This window comes from Lethenteron reissneri, chromosome 33, assembly GCF_015708825.2.
Source record: "Lethenteron reissneri isolate LAM-NWPU_2019-01 chromosome 33, ASM1570882v1, whole genome shotgun sequence".
NCBI classification, from domain to species: Eukaryota; Metazoa; Chordata; class Hyperoartia; order Petromyzontiformes; family Petromyzontidae; genus Lethenteron; species Lethenteron reissneri.
The window spans coordinates 6,671,359-6,688,406 of NC_083811.1; the positions used below are offsets into that span (position 1 = coordinate 6,671,359).

The following is a 17,048-nucleotide window of genomic DNA, read 5'->3' on the forward strand; positions in this document are numbered from 1 at the left end:
CTCTACAGACATACTCATGGAATAAATATTGCATGGGAGTGCATTGGCCATTTGAAGCTGAAAATTTTTTCCTTTAAAAAAAACAAATTGCCATGTTTGGCTCTCCAATGTGTTACTGGGTTGTATCGGCGTGTTGTGTCAGGCACGATATTCAGCTCCCAGCACGTGCAGCAAAAACATCAGACGTCATACCGAACGCCCCTACGGTACAGCCCAAAAAACACGCCAGAGAGTTATGCAGATAAACCGCGAAAAAGCTAAATAATTAATAGTTACGTTGTAATATTTAACCATTCAGCTGCTTTCAGACCAGCCTGAATGAGCTGTTTTTAGATGTTTCATTTCAGATCATAAATGTACAACCCAGCAGGTGATTCTCAATGTTGACTGCCACCTATTTTCTTGTTTCTTTCGGTAAAGTCACGTAGAAGGGAAGTAATAAAATAATAAAAATAAAACATAATAAAACAATTCTCACGACGTTTCGGCTACAAACGTCGTGAGAATTGTTTTATTATGTTTTATTTTTATTATTTTATTACTTCCCTTCTACGTGACTTTACCGAAAGAAACAAGAAGATGAATCCCTGCAGTCACGAAAGCTTTAAATCGAAAAATGCCACCTATTTGTTTCAGCTTTCATTCCACACTGAAGTGTGGCTAAAACACCTAAATGAATAACCACGTGAATAATGTGCAATTCCGTTCATTAATAAGGACAGTTTTTTTTATTATCATTTATACACGGCACATCAAATGTCGTTCTAAACAAAATGGTATAGATTTGGTGGTGCAAAATAAAAAATTAACTTCAATTATGAAGACATTTTTTGTTCCGTCGTGTGATATATTTATTTTTTAATTAAACAAATGGGAGGGAGGCCTTACCCTTGGAATTAAGCACACAAAGGTTAGCCTACCTTGCTCTGCCGATAATATAATTGATTGTTTGCAAGGCAAATACCAGGTTTGTGAATTCACATTAGTGTGGACATAACTCAATATTTGCACAAGGTAGCCCCATTACAATTGGCCAAACATCAAAGAGACCAATTGCATAAGGAAATTCAATTAATAATTAACAAATGCGATGTATACTTCATGGTAGTCCTGAAGCCTTTCAAAAATTGAACTCTTTGTAAAAATCATTTGCCTTGGATGACATTCAGTCTTCTCATTTAAAATGCACTCATCTTCTGGTTACATGATCAAGTGGTGGCAGGCACAGCATTTATCACGTGTACCTATTACACTGTCATATATAGTGCTCCTCGTTACTATTTACAAATTGCAAATGCAACTGGAGCTAAATGACACCTCTTGCAAATGAGCAACATCCGATACCGACCCAACGAAAACGCGTAACGGCGTTCAGACAACGTACACGCATCGGCGGCCGAGTGCATTGCTTAGAAACGTTGAGCGCTTCATTCAAATAACGACCACAACTCTCGTAACGTCGCTCCGCACGCGCGGCGAGTACACGTGGGGGTGGAGTGCAACTGCTACCCCTATCCCCTCCCTTTGATGCTGCTAATCCTGCATAATGCACGGGCATAATATGACTTTGAAACCCCCTGCCCACCTCCTACGCATTTCACAAGTAGTACTAATCACATACCTGCATTTCCCATAAATATGCTAAATTCCTCTTGATATGCAAATTATTTTGTCAAGGCGCCCTTTCCCCCTTCCAACCCAGTTTAAATATACGCTCCAAGCGTGTTAGTGTTTCATTCAGACGCTGTCTCTCCCCGACAGACGCTGTTCTTCACCCGAGGACGGCTGCTTGCGTTGTGGCCGAAACGTCGTGAGAATTATTTTATTATGTTTTATTTTTATTATTTTATTACTTCCCTTCTACGTGATGACTTTACCGGATGAACCAAGAAGATGCTCACCGTGCGTTGGCGCCAGAGGGCAGGGTCCGGCCCTCGCCTTGTCCTGAGTGTTGAAGCTCTGGCTGCGGCGGTTCGCGCTCGCCGCCGTGCGCGACTTCGCGTCGCCACCTGCAGCCAAGGGCCGCGCCGCTGGTCCTGGAAGCCTACAGCCACACAAGACGCAACGTGGCATTGTGATTCGGAAGGCAACGTGCGAAAGGGAACACTCTGGCTTCGAGAGAAGCTGTGCACGCAGTGGCTTTATAAATACCGTTCACTTCGTTCAGGAATGCCAGAAAAATGTATCACTTTCAGAATCGGAATATTTATTTAGACTGGAGGAATCTGATGAGCTATATGGCTCTTTTACGCAGATGTCTAGTAGGGGCGGGTAAGCACTTTACAACAACAATACAAAAATACAATAGAAGTGCAGAGAACACTCATTGGATTCTTACCTGTTTTTTAAGGCAAAATATTAAAATATATTGCTGCTCATTAACATGCATGAACATGAATACATTGATTTTGTGCTCATGGGCCCATGCTGTAACATCTGGTAAACCTGCAGAAATGTGTTTATCATGCCTCACTCTGCTGATGAGCCCTGGAATGGTGAAACCCGCCCAGGGTTTGTGTGATTAAACAATGCTGCTGGTTTACATAAGTCTCAAAGGCAAGTCGACGGATGGACAGACATATTTAATTTGTATATGGATATGTGAAACAGCTGATATATTACAATTAAATTTAGCATGAAATTGTTTTATGTTGGCTTTGCTCATATTAATTACCACTATTATTCAAAGCATTAAAACTACAAAATTGTACGTTTATGCCAGTGGGTCCCCTGTGGATTTATTTCAGTTTGCTTTCATTACTGCAGATTTAGCTTTTTAAATTAAATCCACAAATGCATTAAGATTAAACTGTTATGCATAATTTACCTGAAGTTCACCGCAAATATCTTTCTAAAGCAAACCATATTCCAGCTGGTTACAAATACCCATCTAAAGCTTCATGGTTTGTTAGCTACAGTATAGGCACATGTAGTAAGCATGATAATAACTCAACCAATATATCCTCCAATGCTCTCACCAACCATGCCAGCTGCAAGAGCTGAATTTCAATATTGGCTATGTTTAAATATTCTTATCACGCTTCACTGGTTTCACATAAATCGCTAAACTGTTTTTTTGCTTGAATAATCTATGATGTCTAAACATCCTCATTCATTATCGCAAATACAAGTTAAAATAAAAACAAGAACATTTTCTAATCTCTCTTCCGAGCTCTTTTATCGTACACGAATTAACCTGTTAATTGAAAAAGCATGTTTAAACTCCATGTAACGAATACAATTTGAAAACGATTTCCACATTTATTGCTGGGCATTTTGCCATTTTCAATGTAGACAATGTAAAGTAGCATTTTTACAACATATTATGCTCATAAGTGCCATGTTATTTTTTTGAATATGAAATTTGTTTATGTTCATGTGAATTTTAAAAATAAATATCGGTCACATCAACAAAGCAACAGCTACATCTTCAACTTTCCATCAGCACATTTCTTTGTCACGACCTTATTTTGTAAACTATTTTGAGCTTAGTCTGCAGTGCTCTCTATCGTTCTTCTTGGGCCTTAAACTCGTTGCCACAAGATGGCAGACTTGGCCACATTTCACCACATTGTGCTCAGTGCACATTGATACCCAAGGGAATCTCAGCAGGCAGCATCTCAAGGCTCACAAAAAAACAAATCCCAATTAGGGGCCAAAAGCATCAACAATTTTTGGAGCCTGTCCACCACCTTTCCATTTCATAAACTCCTAATGAGATGATGGAAGAGATATAGGCAAGAGATACGGATGCAACGAAATTATAGAAATATGGACAAAAGCTAGAGGTATTATTAATGGAGATGAGGGGAGAGATACAGGTGAGAAAAAATTGTAGTAAAATGAGAGAGATGTTGATAAGGGACACAGATATAAACAATATTTTATTTTACCAGGTAAGGCTCACTGAACTATGTAGCTCTTTTTCAGAAGTGACCTGGCCACAAATGATAGCTCAACGAAGTGGCTTATCACGTGGACATTTAGAACAGCCAAATGAAAGAAGAGAGCTCCATGCAAGACAGAAATTAGATAAATTAATATTATGTCGATTGACTACGTATGTTCGTTAAGATCTGAATTTGAGCTGATATTTTGTGCGTCCATGAATTCGGGGGACACTGAGCTACTTAGAACCCTAAGCTTTTGCTTATAAGTTTGCTTATGCCTTGCACCTCCACTGATACCATCGTTTATAACATCCTGTTTTCCGTTACAGGATTAGCAGTTCGGGAAGAAAATTTGATCGCAGTTAACTGTAACTATGGTAAAAAAAACATTACATGAGGCATTAAAAGTACCAAACTAATTTGTTTCATACAAATACATTTTAGAAAAGGTCAAATATTGCTATACACACGTGATGTACGTATATAAATCTTTGTGTCAATCCAAAGCTGGATGAGGTCTCCCAACACCGTGCGGATTGTGGGGGTTATTTATCCATACTTCGCCACACCTGTCAATCCACTTTTCCAAAAGAGAGGAGCATATATATACGGAATAAGTACAGTGCAACAAAGGATTGTGCTGCACTACCCTCTGCTACCGACCATGTAGCCCCGCAACCTATAATACCTGATATTCATGATGATCGCCCATCCAGGCTCCGACCTGCTTAGCTTTCCTAAGATTTGACAATATTGGGTATATTCTCGTGCTTTAATCAAAGGCAAAGATGATCAATACACGATTAAAAAGAGACCTATGTACAGACGTACATATGCCATCGATACGTACATTTTTGTAGCACACATCAACTTCTCTCGTGAACGACGCCTACACGATTAACCATCGATGCAATGTTGGTTAATCACGAGACTCAGACACTGGTTATAATCAAGGCAGGCGCATGTTTCTGCAGACAGGGGAAATTGCCCTTGAGAAGGTGAGAGTGCTTGGGTTTGTAGCGTTCCTTATTAGCCAACCTGCAGGCACCAATGGGGAACTACTCTCGACCAGAAAGCTCAACTGACACGTACGAGGTGATAACGACTTGTTTAACGCACGTTGATAATCAAGTCACAGGGGAAAATGATATTGATAGTAACAGATAATTGTCGTTTTGCCTTGGATTTCGTTCAAGCACATTACTACAGTAGGGCCATGTTTGGTATAATTTGCTAAAACAAAGAAAGGGTTAAATTTCGATTTAAAGCTTTCGTGACTGCAGGGATTCATCTTCTTGGTTCTTTCGGTAAAGTCACGTAGAAGGGAAGTAATAAAATAATAAAAATAAAACACAATTCTCACGACTACGTGACTTTACCGAAAGAACCAAGAAGAAAAAAAGAAAGGGTTGTTGGAAGCAATTTTGTATCGGCATAGTGACACTTGTAAACATGTTTCCTTCAAAACGGTGGGCAAAGAAGTGAAGAGAAGTCCTCTTATCCTGTCGCGGTGATGTGAGCGGGGCGAGCATCACGGATCTTATTATCTGTGCTGTCATCCGCAAATTGACACCACTTTTCTGAGAAAAATTAAGTGGATAATCACAGATAATAGGATTAGGCGGACAGATAATATAATCCAAAAGCTCCAACGGATAATAGAGTCAAGGATAGGATCATATGTTGAATGTAACTATTGTATATGTTACTCTCTTTATTATTATTCCACATATGCACTTAGGCATGCATAATCAGTGTTCCAGTTTTAGTCGATTTATGTTATTTTATTTCAGTCATAATAGTTATGTAATATTTATTTTGTAAGGCTTATAATCTTTATATGATGTAACCCAAATCCTTCAGGAGCGCTAGGGGTCAAACATACCATGTCAGTGTGCTGGCACAGCAATTCTATGATCTGGGGGTCAGGCCCCCAGAATAGACAAGTGAGAAATGAACAATGCATTTAATAGCTTCAGTCCAACTCACTAATTAATATTAAAATGAGAAGAAGAAAAACACTCCTTCAAATAGAGTATCTGCTGTTAATGTGGGACCTCCATCAATCCAGAATACAAATGAGTTAATTGCTGCCTTTTCAGTGCTTTTGTTGAATCTGCCCATGCAGATTTCTTGACAGACCATGGATTCTAGTTTGGGAGATGGCATCCGTTCAACACCCTTGGAGTGGGTTCTCCCCTCTAGTTCACAAGTTGAAGCAGAACAAAAACATTAAAATAAGATGGAATTGTCATATTTGCATGGAAATTACCGAATCAATTACCATAGTTATGGACTACTTAAAAAAGTGGAAAATTTATTTTGGCTCGAACCACCGTCATGAAGCATGAGTAAAATAAAATATTAGAACCAAATCTGCAAAAAGATATTAAAATTATTAACGACACACTTTCCCAGTGGCTATTAGCTTCAAATTAATCAACGATAGCGTCATTAGGGGTGTTTTTTTATTGGGTTGACAAAGCCAGGTTAAGGGTTAATAGCTGAGACTTCCCCTATCCAATCTAAGATAACTGCTTCATTGGGGATTTTCTAATGATGGAGCTTCCTGCTCCATCGACAGTTCATCGCTCTGGCGTGGCACACAATTCGTTTTGCGCAAAAGCCTTTTCCCAACATTATATTTTCAGCGTGGACACTAACAACGACCCGTCCTCCCACTGTTGATTGATTTGAAAAGAAATTCTCAGCTTTATTATCATAAGTACTCGATAAAAAGGTTAGCGGACCAGTTCATTTTCCTAACAAGCTCCAGGGTCAAGTGCGGTGCAGGCCAGACACTCAGAGTTGGTCACAGTGCTGGGACTAAATCTCTGATCAGGAGCATCATAAATATATATATACATTGTATATCGAGCTCAGGAAGTTTAATTTTACCTTTTCAGAGGTAGGCATTACTTAACAGTGTCTCACTGAGTGAAGGAAAATGCTTATTTCCAAATTTTGTTTTATACTTAAAAACACGATGAATTACATTAAAACACGTAATTCTACAATTTTTACAGTTTAATGGATGCATGCAGTCCAACAAATGGGGGAAAAAAACATGAAACAATTATTTTGGCGTGTGAAATAAAAAGATTTTCTGTCACTCAATAAATTATATTCAACAAATCCAATAAAACAAGACCTATATAGATCATAGGATCAAGGAAATGACCCTCAGGCCTCTAAGATTTACTGCTTGTAAGAATCCAATCACATTGTTTCCTCTTTTAGCCACTCTAACAGTTAAGAGGTCCCTAAGCCCGAGGTCTGAGCAGTGTTATACCCACAAACAGGATTAGAATAATCTGATTTTGCCACCACCACGAGGCTGCATTGAAGGTTTGCAGAGTGCAGCTATGCCAAAATCCCAACTGCAGGACCCAGACACTCAGCGCAAGCAAAAAAAAACGTTCACATGCATCACCGTGATCGTTCATCACCCTTGCTAATGGGTAATTGTTCATCACCCTGCGTGGAAGGGTAGGGTAGGCCGTATACCCGCTCGGGGCCTCTCTAGAGCCCCCTCTAGCGAGAGAGGCCCCCTTTACGCAAGCATTCGCTTTTAACTGATAAATTGACAGGTCTCTTTTATACCTTCGTTATTAAATGCAATACAATCTAATTTTAGTAGTAATGTTCGTGAAAATAAAAACATTACTCAGATTTTACCCATATGCAAACGCGCACACACGCACACACAACGCAAAGAAAGTCAAATGTATTCACCGGAGCAAGAATGTAAAAAATGTTTCGAGTATATTTAAGAATTCCTTCTACATTTTTGCGAATGGTAAACCTTTGACCTAACTTAGCAATGTAATACATCATGGAAAAACATGAACCAGTGTTTTTTTTATCATCTCAAATTGTACGTGAATGAATTCAGTGTTTACGATGGCAGCATACAGCACAATTCAATACATACTGTAAGCGTTGACCGAGGTGGTCCAATACTCATAAACATATTATAATAACAAAGACAAAAATTTAGGCACATTCGTATACTTATTTTAGTGAGTAAACAGTATATATTTTTTTCACATGCAAAAAGCAGGCAATGCATGCTTATAGCATTCAACATTCTCAAACACTTTGCGTGTTGCTAGAAGGATTTCAGAATACCCACAAGCTCCCTGTCTACATTTTGCTCGATAATCGTGCAAGCCAAAGGTGCATGATTAACTCAAACTACAGAAGACATGCCCAAGCTTGGCCATATTCTCAATAACGCAATAAAGTGTTCACTTACCAGCTCATTACTCCATGGTGCATTTAGTATGTTCATGTTCACAGCACCAGGAAAATGCCAAAACAGTTCTACGTTTACACAACGGTAACGTGCATCATGTTGTTGGAAAAGCCGAAGTAGATCTGCATATGTCACCCCGTCTACTCCAGCCATTCATAATTATAAATTCAAATCACAAATTAAAATTAACAGTTTTAGTTTTTCAAATTTCCAAATGTTTCAAAAGGTATAGTACTTTTGGAGCATCCAAATGTTCTAAGTTTCCTATGCAATGGCTTCCACCGCAGCACTGCTTGCCATGACCTTCGGTTTAACCATGACGCATGCTCGGATTAAGCATTAACCATTCATCAGCTTGTAGGTGATTCTCATGCTTTGCATTTTAAGTAAACATGCAGAAGGTTAAGCAGTTATTTACATGTACTATTTAAATGCTACATTTAACATGCAATTCACAACAGCCATTGTTTTACTTGGTTGAAATTTTACTGTACATTTTTACCGATAATTTCAGAAAATGTTCAAGGACAGGGGAAGTTTTATTGATGGCCGTTTAAATAGCATGAACATTTAGTGATATTATTGCTCTATTTTTCTTTTCTTTTTAAACGTGTTCTTCCTTCCGCTATTCCAGCAGAAGCCGAAACACTGGCGGCTGAGTTCAGTGCAGCCTGAAAGAAGCAACTGAAGCTTTGGCATGCTTTTCAAGAGGCAAGGTGGCACGAGCAAGGTGGACAGGAGAGGAAAGGGAGAGAGCACAGGTGCTAACCGAGAGGACTTTTTCTGACTGGCTGTCGCCCCTGCATGTTTGGCCACAGCAGAGTGCCTGCCTGGCGCACTGCATTGTGGGGAGAGGGGAGAGAGAACCAAGAGAGAGAGAGAGAGAGACAAACAGGGGCAGATGGTGAGGGCAGATGAGACAGAAAACAATCCACAGCACTCAGCACCAACAACCGACTGTGTAGTCAGCATCTCACGCACCTCAAGAGAGCAAAGGCAACGGAAACAGCTCACACACGTTCATACTTCAGATGCGCGCAAGACAGGGGTTGCTAACCCTTTCCACAATTCACACGTGTGCAAGAAAGGGGAAGGCAGAGTCCTCTTCAATGTGGCTCACCTAAAACCTACTATTTATAGCAGAATTTAATAAACGTTGTAACAAATCCTCCCAGTGTCTGCATGCTACTGGATACCGCACTCATCGCAACGGAGCTCACAACAAGATCGCCCACCGAGGACATCTGGTACATTAGCAATATTTCAAATGATGATTACACTTGCTGTCAGTTTGCAACCCCTGATGCATTTTTTCGTCATAATGTCATCGATATGAAGACGAGTGAACTGGCATCAACTGTGGGTTGGAAATTGCAGCAACAGAACAATTGAACAATTTCCTTTCAGAAATAGCATCCTGCGTTCATCATGACACATAATTGAGAAAGCCAAGATGTTCACGTAGCAGGCTCATGAAAATAATCGCACTTGAATACATTCTACTGGAAAATAACATCGAATAAATGAATAACAAATGGCAAAAAAGAACGCGTGCAAAGATATTCATGAATGTATGCAGCTGTAGTCAGTTACACGGAGGCACCTGTTTTCTCTAGGTGATGACAAATCCCCGTGGCAGTCATATGCCGCCGAGGTAGGGACAAGTTATTGATGTGCACATCACCGGAGCAGCTCTCTCCGTGTAACAAAAAAAAAATCCAGCAAGCACCGCAGCGAGGGCATTCTTTCACTCCAATGACCGATGGCAAAGGCAGCGTCAAATCGATTACACGAGTTTAAAACTTACAGTTGTCCAACTTTAAAATGATTTTTTTCCGCAAACTTTTTTAAAAACTCAACAACATTTAACCTTGTGTAGAGGCACCTCTAGCAGTGACACACAGGAGGTGTTGCAGGGTATGTGCACCTGGGGACAGGTTATCCTTGCAGCAGATGCTCTGCCCTGCCCCTGATCTCTCTTTGCCTGCAATCTCAACGATCCAATTACTCTGCTGGGTTGGCTATGAGTGATATCAGTGACTCTGGAGCTTTGAGATTGTATTTCTGTGAATATGGCCAGGAGGTGAGATGGGAATTATAACTCAACGTTAGCTCAGCCAAAAAATAAAAGAGCAAGTCATTTTAATCGAACTTAAAAAGTAGGCAATTTAAAGTTTCCAAATATTGTATTTGGCTGCAGAATGCACAAATGGTGTCCTAATAATACCTCCCCGATGCCACTGATATATATCAACATTTGTGTCGTGACAAATGTACAGTATATATATGACAATAAATACATATGTGCACAATGTTGTCTCAACACAAAATAAGGGGAGAATGATAATGCATCAATGGGAAATTATAAATAAACAGTCCAAGAGGACAACACACAATCCCAATGGCGATCGCAATATGATAACAGGTGCTACGTTTGTAAGCAAGGTTTGACATTATGCAGCCCTTACATGCCAATGACTCTCACCTGGACTGCATGTCTTGTTGTGCTTTTTGTTGAGCCGCCTGGTGCTGCTGCTGCTGCTGTTGTTGTTGTTGCTGTTGTTGTTGTTTCTGGGCCTGTTGCTGCTGCTGCTTGTACCGGGACAGGCTGAAGAAGAGACCTAAGATGGCCTTCAGATTTCCATTCCGGATTTCTGTCCAAACATGTGGGATGGAAAAGAAAAGCATGACAATAGTGTCAGGGTAGAATATAATTGAACGTGATCATAACTATTATTGTCATATATTTGTATCCTTTTTTTCATCAACTCAATAAAGAGCCCCTTTTGTCCTGATAATCGGTCAAGGCAAGGCTCCTTCATTGTGTTCACTCATTGTAACTCCGTTATGTTTAATGAAAATAAAAATAAAGGTGCAGCCCCTGCGATTGCTTTCTCAAACAACTGGTGATAGAAGGGCCTCGATTAGAGGGATACACCCAGACGTTAAGAGGTTTATAATTTAATGGTTTAAAACATACTGAAAATAATAGTAGCGGGCACAAGTGCAGCTATTAGTGCACTGCACTATGAACCTGGCGAACCAAGTTAGATTCCTGACCATGGCTAACATCAGTGGCAAGCGATATCTGAAACTGGCCTAACTACACCCACTTCACCAATCCGCACAAAATGTAAATATTTTAGCCATTGTTCGTAAATGAAATAGTACGCTCTCACACATCAATGCCCAACAGTATAATGACAGTGCGGTAGCCACGGAATGAAATGTGCCCAGCCAAGAGGAGACGAAGCAATGAAATCGTCTCGTGTGCAAGGGACTAAGCGGATTGTTAGATTGAAGGACTGTGAGAGGTGGCATCAACTGGGGAAGGTCTTCATCCAACAGTCGATTGACCATGGCTGACCATCGTAATGATGATGCACATCAACACACATCCATGCATGAAGCAAGCATATTTGTGTAAATATGAATACATTTACATATAATAACAGATGTTTATCTCCCTTTGGTGAAATACAAATAATTGTCAATTATAAGAAAAGGTAATTGTGGCATAACCATTTTTGTTCATTTTTCCTCGAAAAGAAATAGATTTTTTCATCTTTTTTTTTAAAGCAACGTGAGCCCCTGGCAGTAACAATGATTAACAAACTGCTGGGAAATGCACATGATTACAATTCCAAGTTAATGTTTAAAAATACACTCACAAGCATTTATTTGAAGGTAAAAACAAATAAAGATGTAGCCTTGCAATTTGCTGCTCACACCACTGCCTTCCACTAAAAGTGGGAGCTCTGGAGAAACCCTCTGAAGGATCTGTGGCCTAATCTTCCAAGCTGACCGGACAGACGTCTCGCAATAGGTTGGAGTACCCACATTTTACCCCACCACACTTGGCCTGCCGATCTACTGTGCAGTACCCATGAATACTGCTGCTGGATGGACAGAATCATTATTTTTTTCAATAACATTTCTCATCAGGATCTCAGCTAAGCTCATCCTCAATCACTGACGAGAACCACGCACACTTTTGGAAATGACTCCCAGCTCCTTAAGCTGATAGCCTCAAACCCCATCAATCCTTGTCCATCTACTTCAAGGCGCCATCTCTTTATAAATCACATATTAAATCAAGCACTTGCTGAAACATTCCCTTAACACAACATCTAGGAATAAGATACAGCCTAAAGTTTTTACCAATCACTATCAGAATAACTTTTCTTGTTACTACAATCAGGAAACCTCTAAGCTTCCATGCATATTATATAAGCCATGAGAGGACACGCAAATACAATGCGTACTTATTGTGCATTCATTCATTAGTTGCGTTCCAATCTATTGCTTATGAGTTAACACTGCAGGTCATATCTTGGGTTATCCTTTTTGTTAAATGGCTTCATTCTGCTACGCTCACTTTAAAGGCAGAGTGTGACAAATGAGCTGCCCAAAACCAATTTATATTTGCCTTTTTATGCTAAGTCTAAGTATTATTTACAGTAGTGTGGTGCAGCTAACCTCAGTACCACCTGCTCCCTGCACCTTTATAATTTACAAAAGAAGGAAGCCAGTCTAGGAAAAACAGTTAAAATGTAAAGAATAGTCAGTGTAAATTTGGGAAGGAGGTGGGTGCTTTTTTGTTTACTTAATTTGCTTTTAGATTTTATTTTTATTATATAAAATCAACTTGATTGATGAACAGGGGAGACCAACACAAAATCTATCCTTCAAAAAATGGCTCTCGTAAAATAATAAAACCTCTTTCGGAGAGAAATTTCCGTAAACACTTTCAAGAAAATAATGAGTTGGTTGTACCATTTATACCCTGGGGGAGAGCTGGCTTTCTTCAAAAGGAAGGTGGCAGGTCAACAAGGGACACTGTGACGTCAATATCTGGAGGAATTCTCTTCCTGAGTTTTATCTTACATTGCACAACAACAGCGCATTCATTCGCTTCGAGAAGCATGAACAGAAATACAACGCAATTGTAGATACAATCGGCTAAAATAGAACAAAATTATATCTGCTTCTGGAGCTTAGTCCAGCAATACCACCGCTGAAGATAGAAACTCTATGCTGAGTGATATCACATTCATCTAAACATCACCTGCACGCTATCGTTTTCACACCTAGTCAATTGTCAATTGGCTAAAAAGTAACCGGAGGCTGCTCTTTAAGTACTTTACTGATGCAAGCGATTGCTTAAAAAAAATACGTGTCTAGATATAAAAAAAGGCATGGTCAGTGGTGAATGTAACGATAACCAAGGCAGTGCATTCCTTTGCTTGTGTTGTACACGTCGTCATCGGAACGAAATCAGAAGAAGGCCACGCGGGAGGGCATGTGCGGCACAGTTTGGCGCCAGCTATCCTAGAGTGTGGTCATGTCGCTGCAGTTCTCTGCGGTGAGTACAATTTCTTGAAAAACAACAGCGCTACGCCTCCCCAAATAAAATGAACGCTGAGCCACTCGCGCGTTCCAAGATTCAGCGCTGAACGGGACAGCCACCCTGCGACTTGCAGACGTCTCTCTCGGAACGAGAAAGGGTTAATCCAGCACAACCCCGAGCATTCCTGGGCTCATTATGGCTGAAGCTGGGTTGCTGCCCTTAAAAGAGAGCTGCGACTCTCGTTGAAGGTCCCCCCCCCCCATCTCCGCCCTCATCCATTTCGTTGGCTAATATAATAGACATGACGATCCACTTATAGATACCCCATTAACATTAAAAGAGGAAATATTGTGCATAAAAACGACATTTTTATTCAAACATGTCTACTACCAATCGAAATACACTCGTTAAATCGGTTGAGACTCTCCCAATAAATGTGTCCAATATAGCTGTTCTGATTTGCTTACAACGTTCAACTGAAAAAAATTCATTTGGGTATCTATAAATGAATCACCCGGACTTCTGATTCCATTCATAAATAATTCACATTTGTTACAATTATACCAGCATATTTATGGAAGCAATATTTCTTACGAAGCATTTGACTTAAAATATATATATATATACTATTTTGTTGCAGTCTTCAGTTCCTTTGCAGGTTTCATTTCTCACACTCCTGTGGTGCCAATTTAACGACTTAATAGTTAACGACCCAACGACTGCGATTGGTGACTTATTTTGGATTAACAAAGCCTGTCCGGGCATGCTGGATGTATCTGATGGTTGATCTATTATTTTTTTGGGGGGGGGGGATGTCAGAAACCATCTCATCCGTGTAACTTTTAAACATGCTCCCTTTGCGTGCCACAGCCATCAGCTGACAGCAGCAGCATCACGCGGAACAAACAACTATCTCTACACCACAACAAAGTCAACAACATGCATTTGGACAACTCGTTGATTAAAGTACCGTTACAATTACAGCCTGCATCTGGGCCGTGTGTTGCTTTCCTTTTCCAATATTTCAGCTCTGCGCATTAAGTAAGGATTTGCTCATATTTACTCTGGCATTCCAATTTCACATTAGTATTCACTTTCAGAGTGCACGCTGAGGTACCCAGATACTGCTGCAGCACGCCTTGGCACAAACAAAACTTAAAAGACACTTGCACCACTTAACGGGCATGAACAGCAGGCAGCCTTCTCTTGTCGGTGCGCTAAAATGTCACACCGCCAATTGGTATTGGTAGCCAGGCGTTTAATTGCATCCTTAACGCTGACCCCAACTGCACACGTGCGTCTTTCGCTCCATCAATGATGAACATGAAATGTGGGCTATTCAAATTACACCCACGTGTTTTATGCATTCAATGTACACTAGTCAGAGGGATGCTGCCACATGGCGTTATGGTGTGCACGCTAGGCCTGCAACCTGCAGGTCGCCAGTTGCACCTCCTGCGCGAGGCAGTTGGAACAATGGGGTCAAGGTTCTTAATCCCACCCTGGCCTCTATCCAACGGGCAGTTTAAATGGGTACAGCACTCATAGTTGGACGACCGATCACCTGTGGTAGGGGATAACAGTGTGTGGGTACTGCCACCACTTCCAAGATGTCTGTCCAGCGTGGAAGAGTAGGCCAAATACCAGAGGTGGGACAAAGTCATTGTTATGCAAGTCCAAGTCGAGTCTGAAGTCATCAAATTCATGACTCGAGTCTGACTCGAGTCCAAGTCACATGACTCGAGTCCACACCAGTCAGAGGTGGGACAAAGTCATTGTTATGCAAGTCCAAGTCGAGTCTGAAGTCATCAAATTCATGACTCGAGTCTGACTCGAGTCCAAGTCACATGACTCGAGTCCACACCAGTCAGAGGTGGGACAAAGTCATTGTTATGCAAGTCCAAGTCGAGTCTGAAGTCATCAAATTCATGACTCGAGTCTGACTCGAGTCCAAGTCACATGACTCGAGTCCACACCTCAGAGGTGGGACAAAGTCATTGTTATGCAAGTCCAAGTCGAGTCTGAAGTCATCAAATTCATGACTCGAGTCTGACTCGAGTCCAAGTCACATGACTCGAGTCCACACCTCAGAGGTGGGACAAAGTCATTGTTATGCAAGTCCAAGTCGAGTCTGAAGTCATCAAATTCATGACTCGAGTCTGACTCGAGTCCAAGTCACATGACTCGAGTCCACACCTCAGAGGTGGGACAAAGTCATTGTTATGCAAGTCCAAGTCGAGTCTGAAGTCATCAAATTCATGACTCGAGTCTGACTCGAGTCCAAGTCACATGACTCGAGTCCACACCTCAGAGGTGGGACAAAGTCATTGTTATGCAAGTCCAAGTCGAGTCTGAAGTCATCAAATTCATGACTCGAGTCTGACTCGAGTCCAAGTCACATGACTCGAGTCCACACCTCTGCCAAATACCATCCAGACCTCCTTCTGGTAGAGACCTTCTGCTAGAGCGGGATAAGCAAGCCATAGCAGAGCGCATTATTTATTTATTTAACACTAATAAGGCAGTCTTGTATGGCTCTCACGGTTTCTCACTCCGCAACCCATTCACGGTCCATTAGCTGCGACAAGCCTTCCGTCCACTCTCCCCTTACTCAGTGCAGCGTTTATTTCATTGTCTGAAGGGCACCATGGGAAAAAACCTTGAGAGCATCCAAGGTCGATGAAGCGGTAGCTTAAAGGATCCCGTTGCAGGCATACGATACCGCACACACCACACCGATCCATTCACGCACAGGAAGAGAGTTCACGCACTGCCTGGGAGCAGACACGCTTCAGTCATGGCTTACAGTGGAAATACAGTACGCTTTAAAGTTGCACTGTTGCATCGACACTTAATATAAATAACTCGGTGATACACGCAGTAATGGTGAACACCCAGTGTTGCACGCTGCAGTAATGATGAAGAGGTACATGCAACATTTTGTGATGGTTGTTCGACCCATGTAGCGATTGTTTGCAAGTTGGAACATTTTCAGGCTCATTTCAGTCCACTGATGGATGAGGACCTGCTTCTACCATGTCGGTCATGGGAGTTGATTTAATATACTTCACCATGCTGGCCAGTGGGGATTGGTGAAAGGTGGGTGACCAGATCCAATTTGGATGCCACTCGCCACTGATGTGTTTGCCTTGGCCGGGAATCAAACTCGGAAACATTTTCATCATGCCAATGAGTTAGAGTGGAGTAAAATTATTGTTCCCTTAAAATTATGGGTTTTAAAGGTATTTGTTTTTATATTTACAAAAATGAACTTTATGTAAATAACATTAAATTTTCGATTTCACTCATCCGTAAACTTGAGATTGCTGCTCATTGAGCCTGGTATTGTTCTGTAAATGTGTGTGAATTCCTCACAAGGAGAAGGCATGTGTCCCCACTGAGACACATCAATTTGTCTATGTGGCTAAATAGAGAGACACACCATTTACAGTATGGGCAAACAAACTGAATGTATATACAGTACTTCATGTTAAAGTGCTTAAATTCTTTCCAATGTGTTTTAATCACTCAGCTAGACATAAAAAACTAT

The 17,048-nt window shown here is 40.9% G+C and overlaps 1 protein-coding gene across 2 annotated transcripts in view; it reads right to left on the reverse strand.

Moving 5' to 3' along the window:
* Positions 1–1,860: 1,860 nt before the first annotated feature.
* LOC133350270 (uncharacterized) overlaps positions 1,861–17,048 on the reverse strand; it is an 80,742-nt gene continuing 65,554 nt past the window's right edge. Inside the window, exons 5-7 of one of the 2 annotated variants that reach the window (XM_061564444.1) lie at positions 10,634–10,802; positions 8,918–8,986; positions 1,861–2,044 (exon numbers count right to left, since the gene is read on the reverse strand). In XM_061564444.1, coding sequence (XP_061420428.1) covers positions 1,861–2,044; positions 8,918–8,986; positions 10,634–10,802 — 422 coding nt within the window. Of the gene's footprint in view, positions 2,045–8,498; positions 8,987–10,633; positions 10,803–17,048 lie in introns of those variants that run through there. The other variant, XM_061564443.1, reaches the window with a different exon arrangement.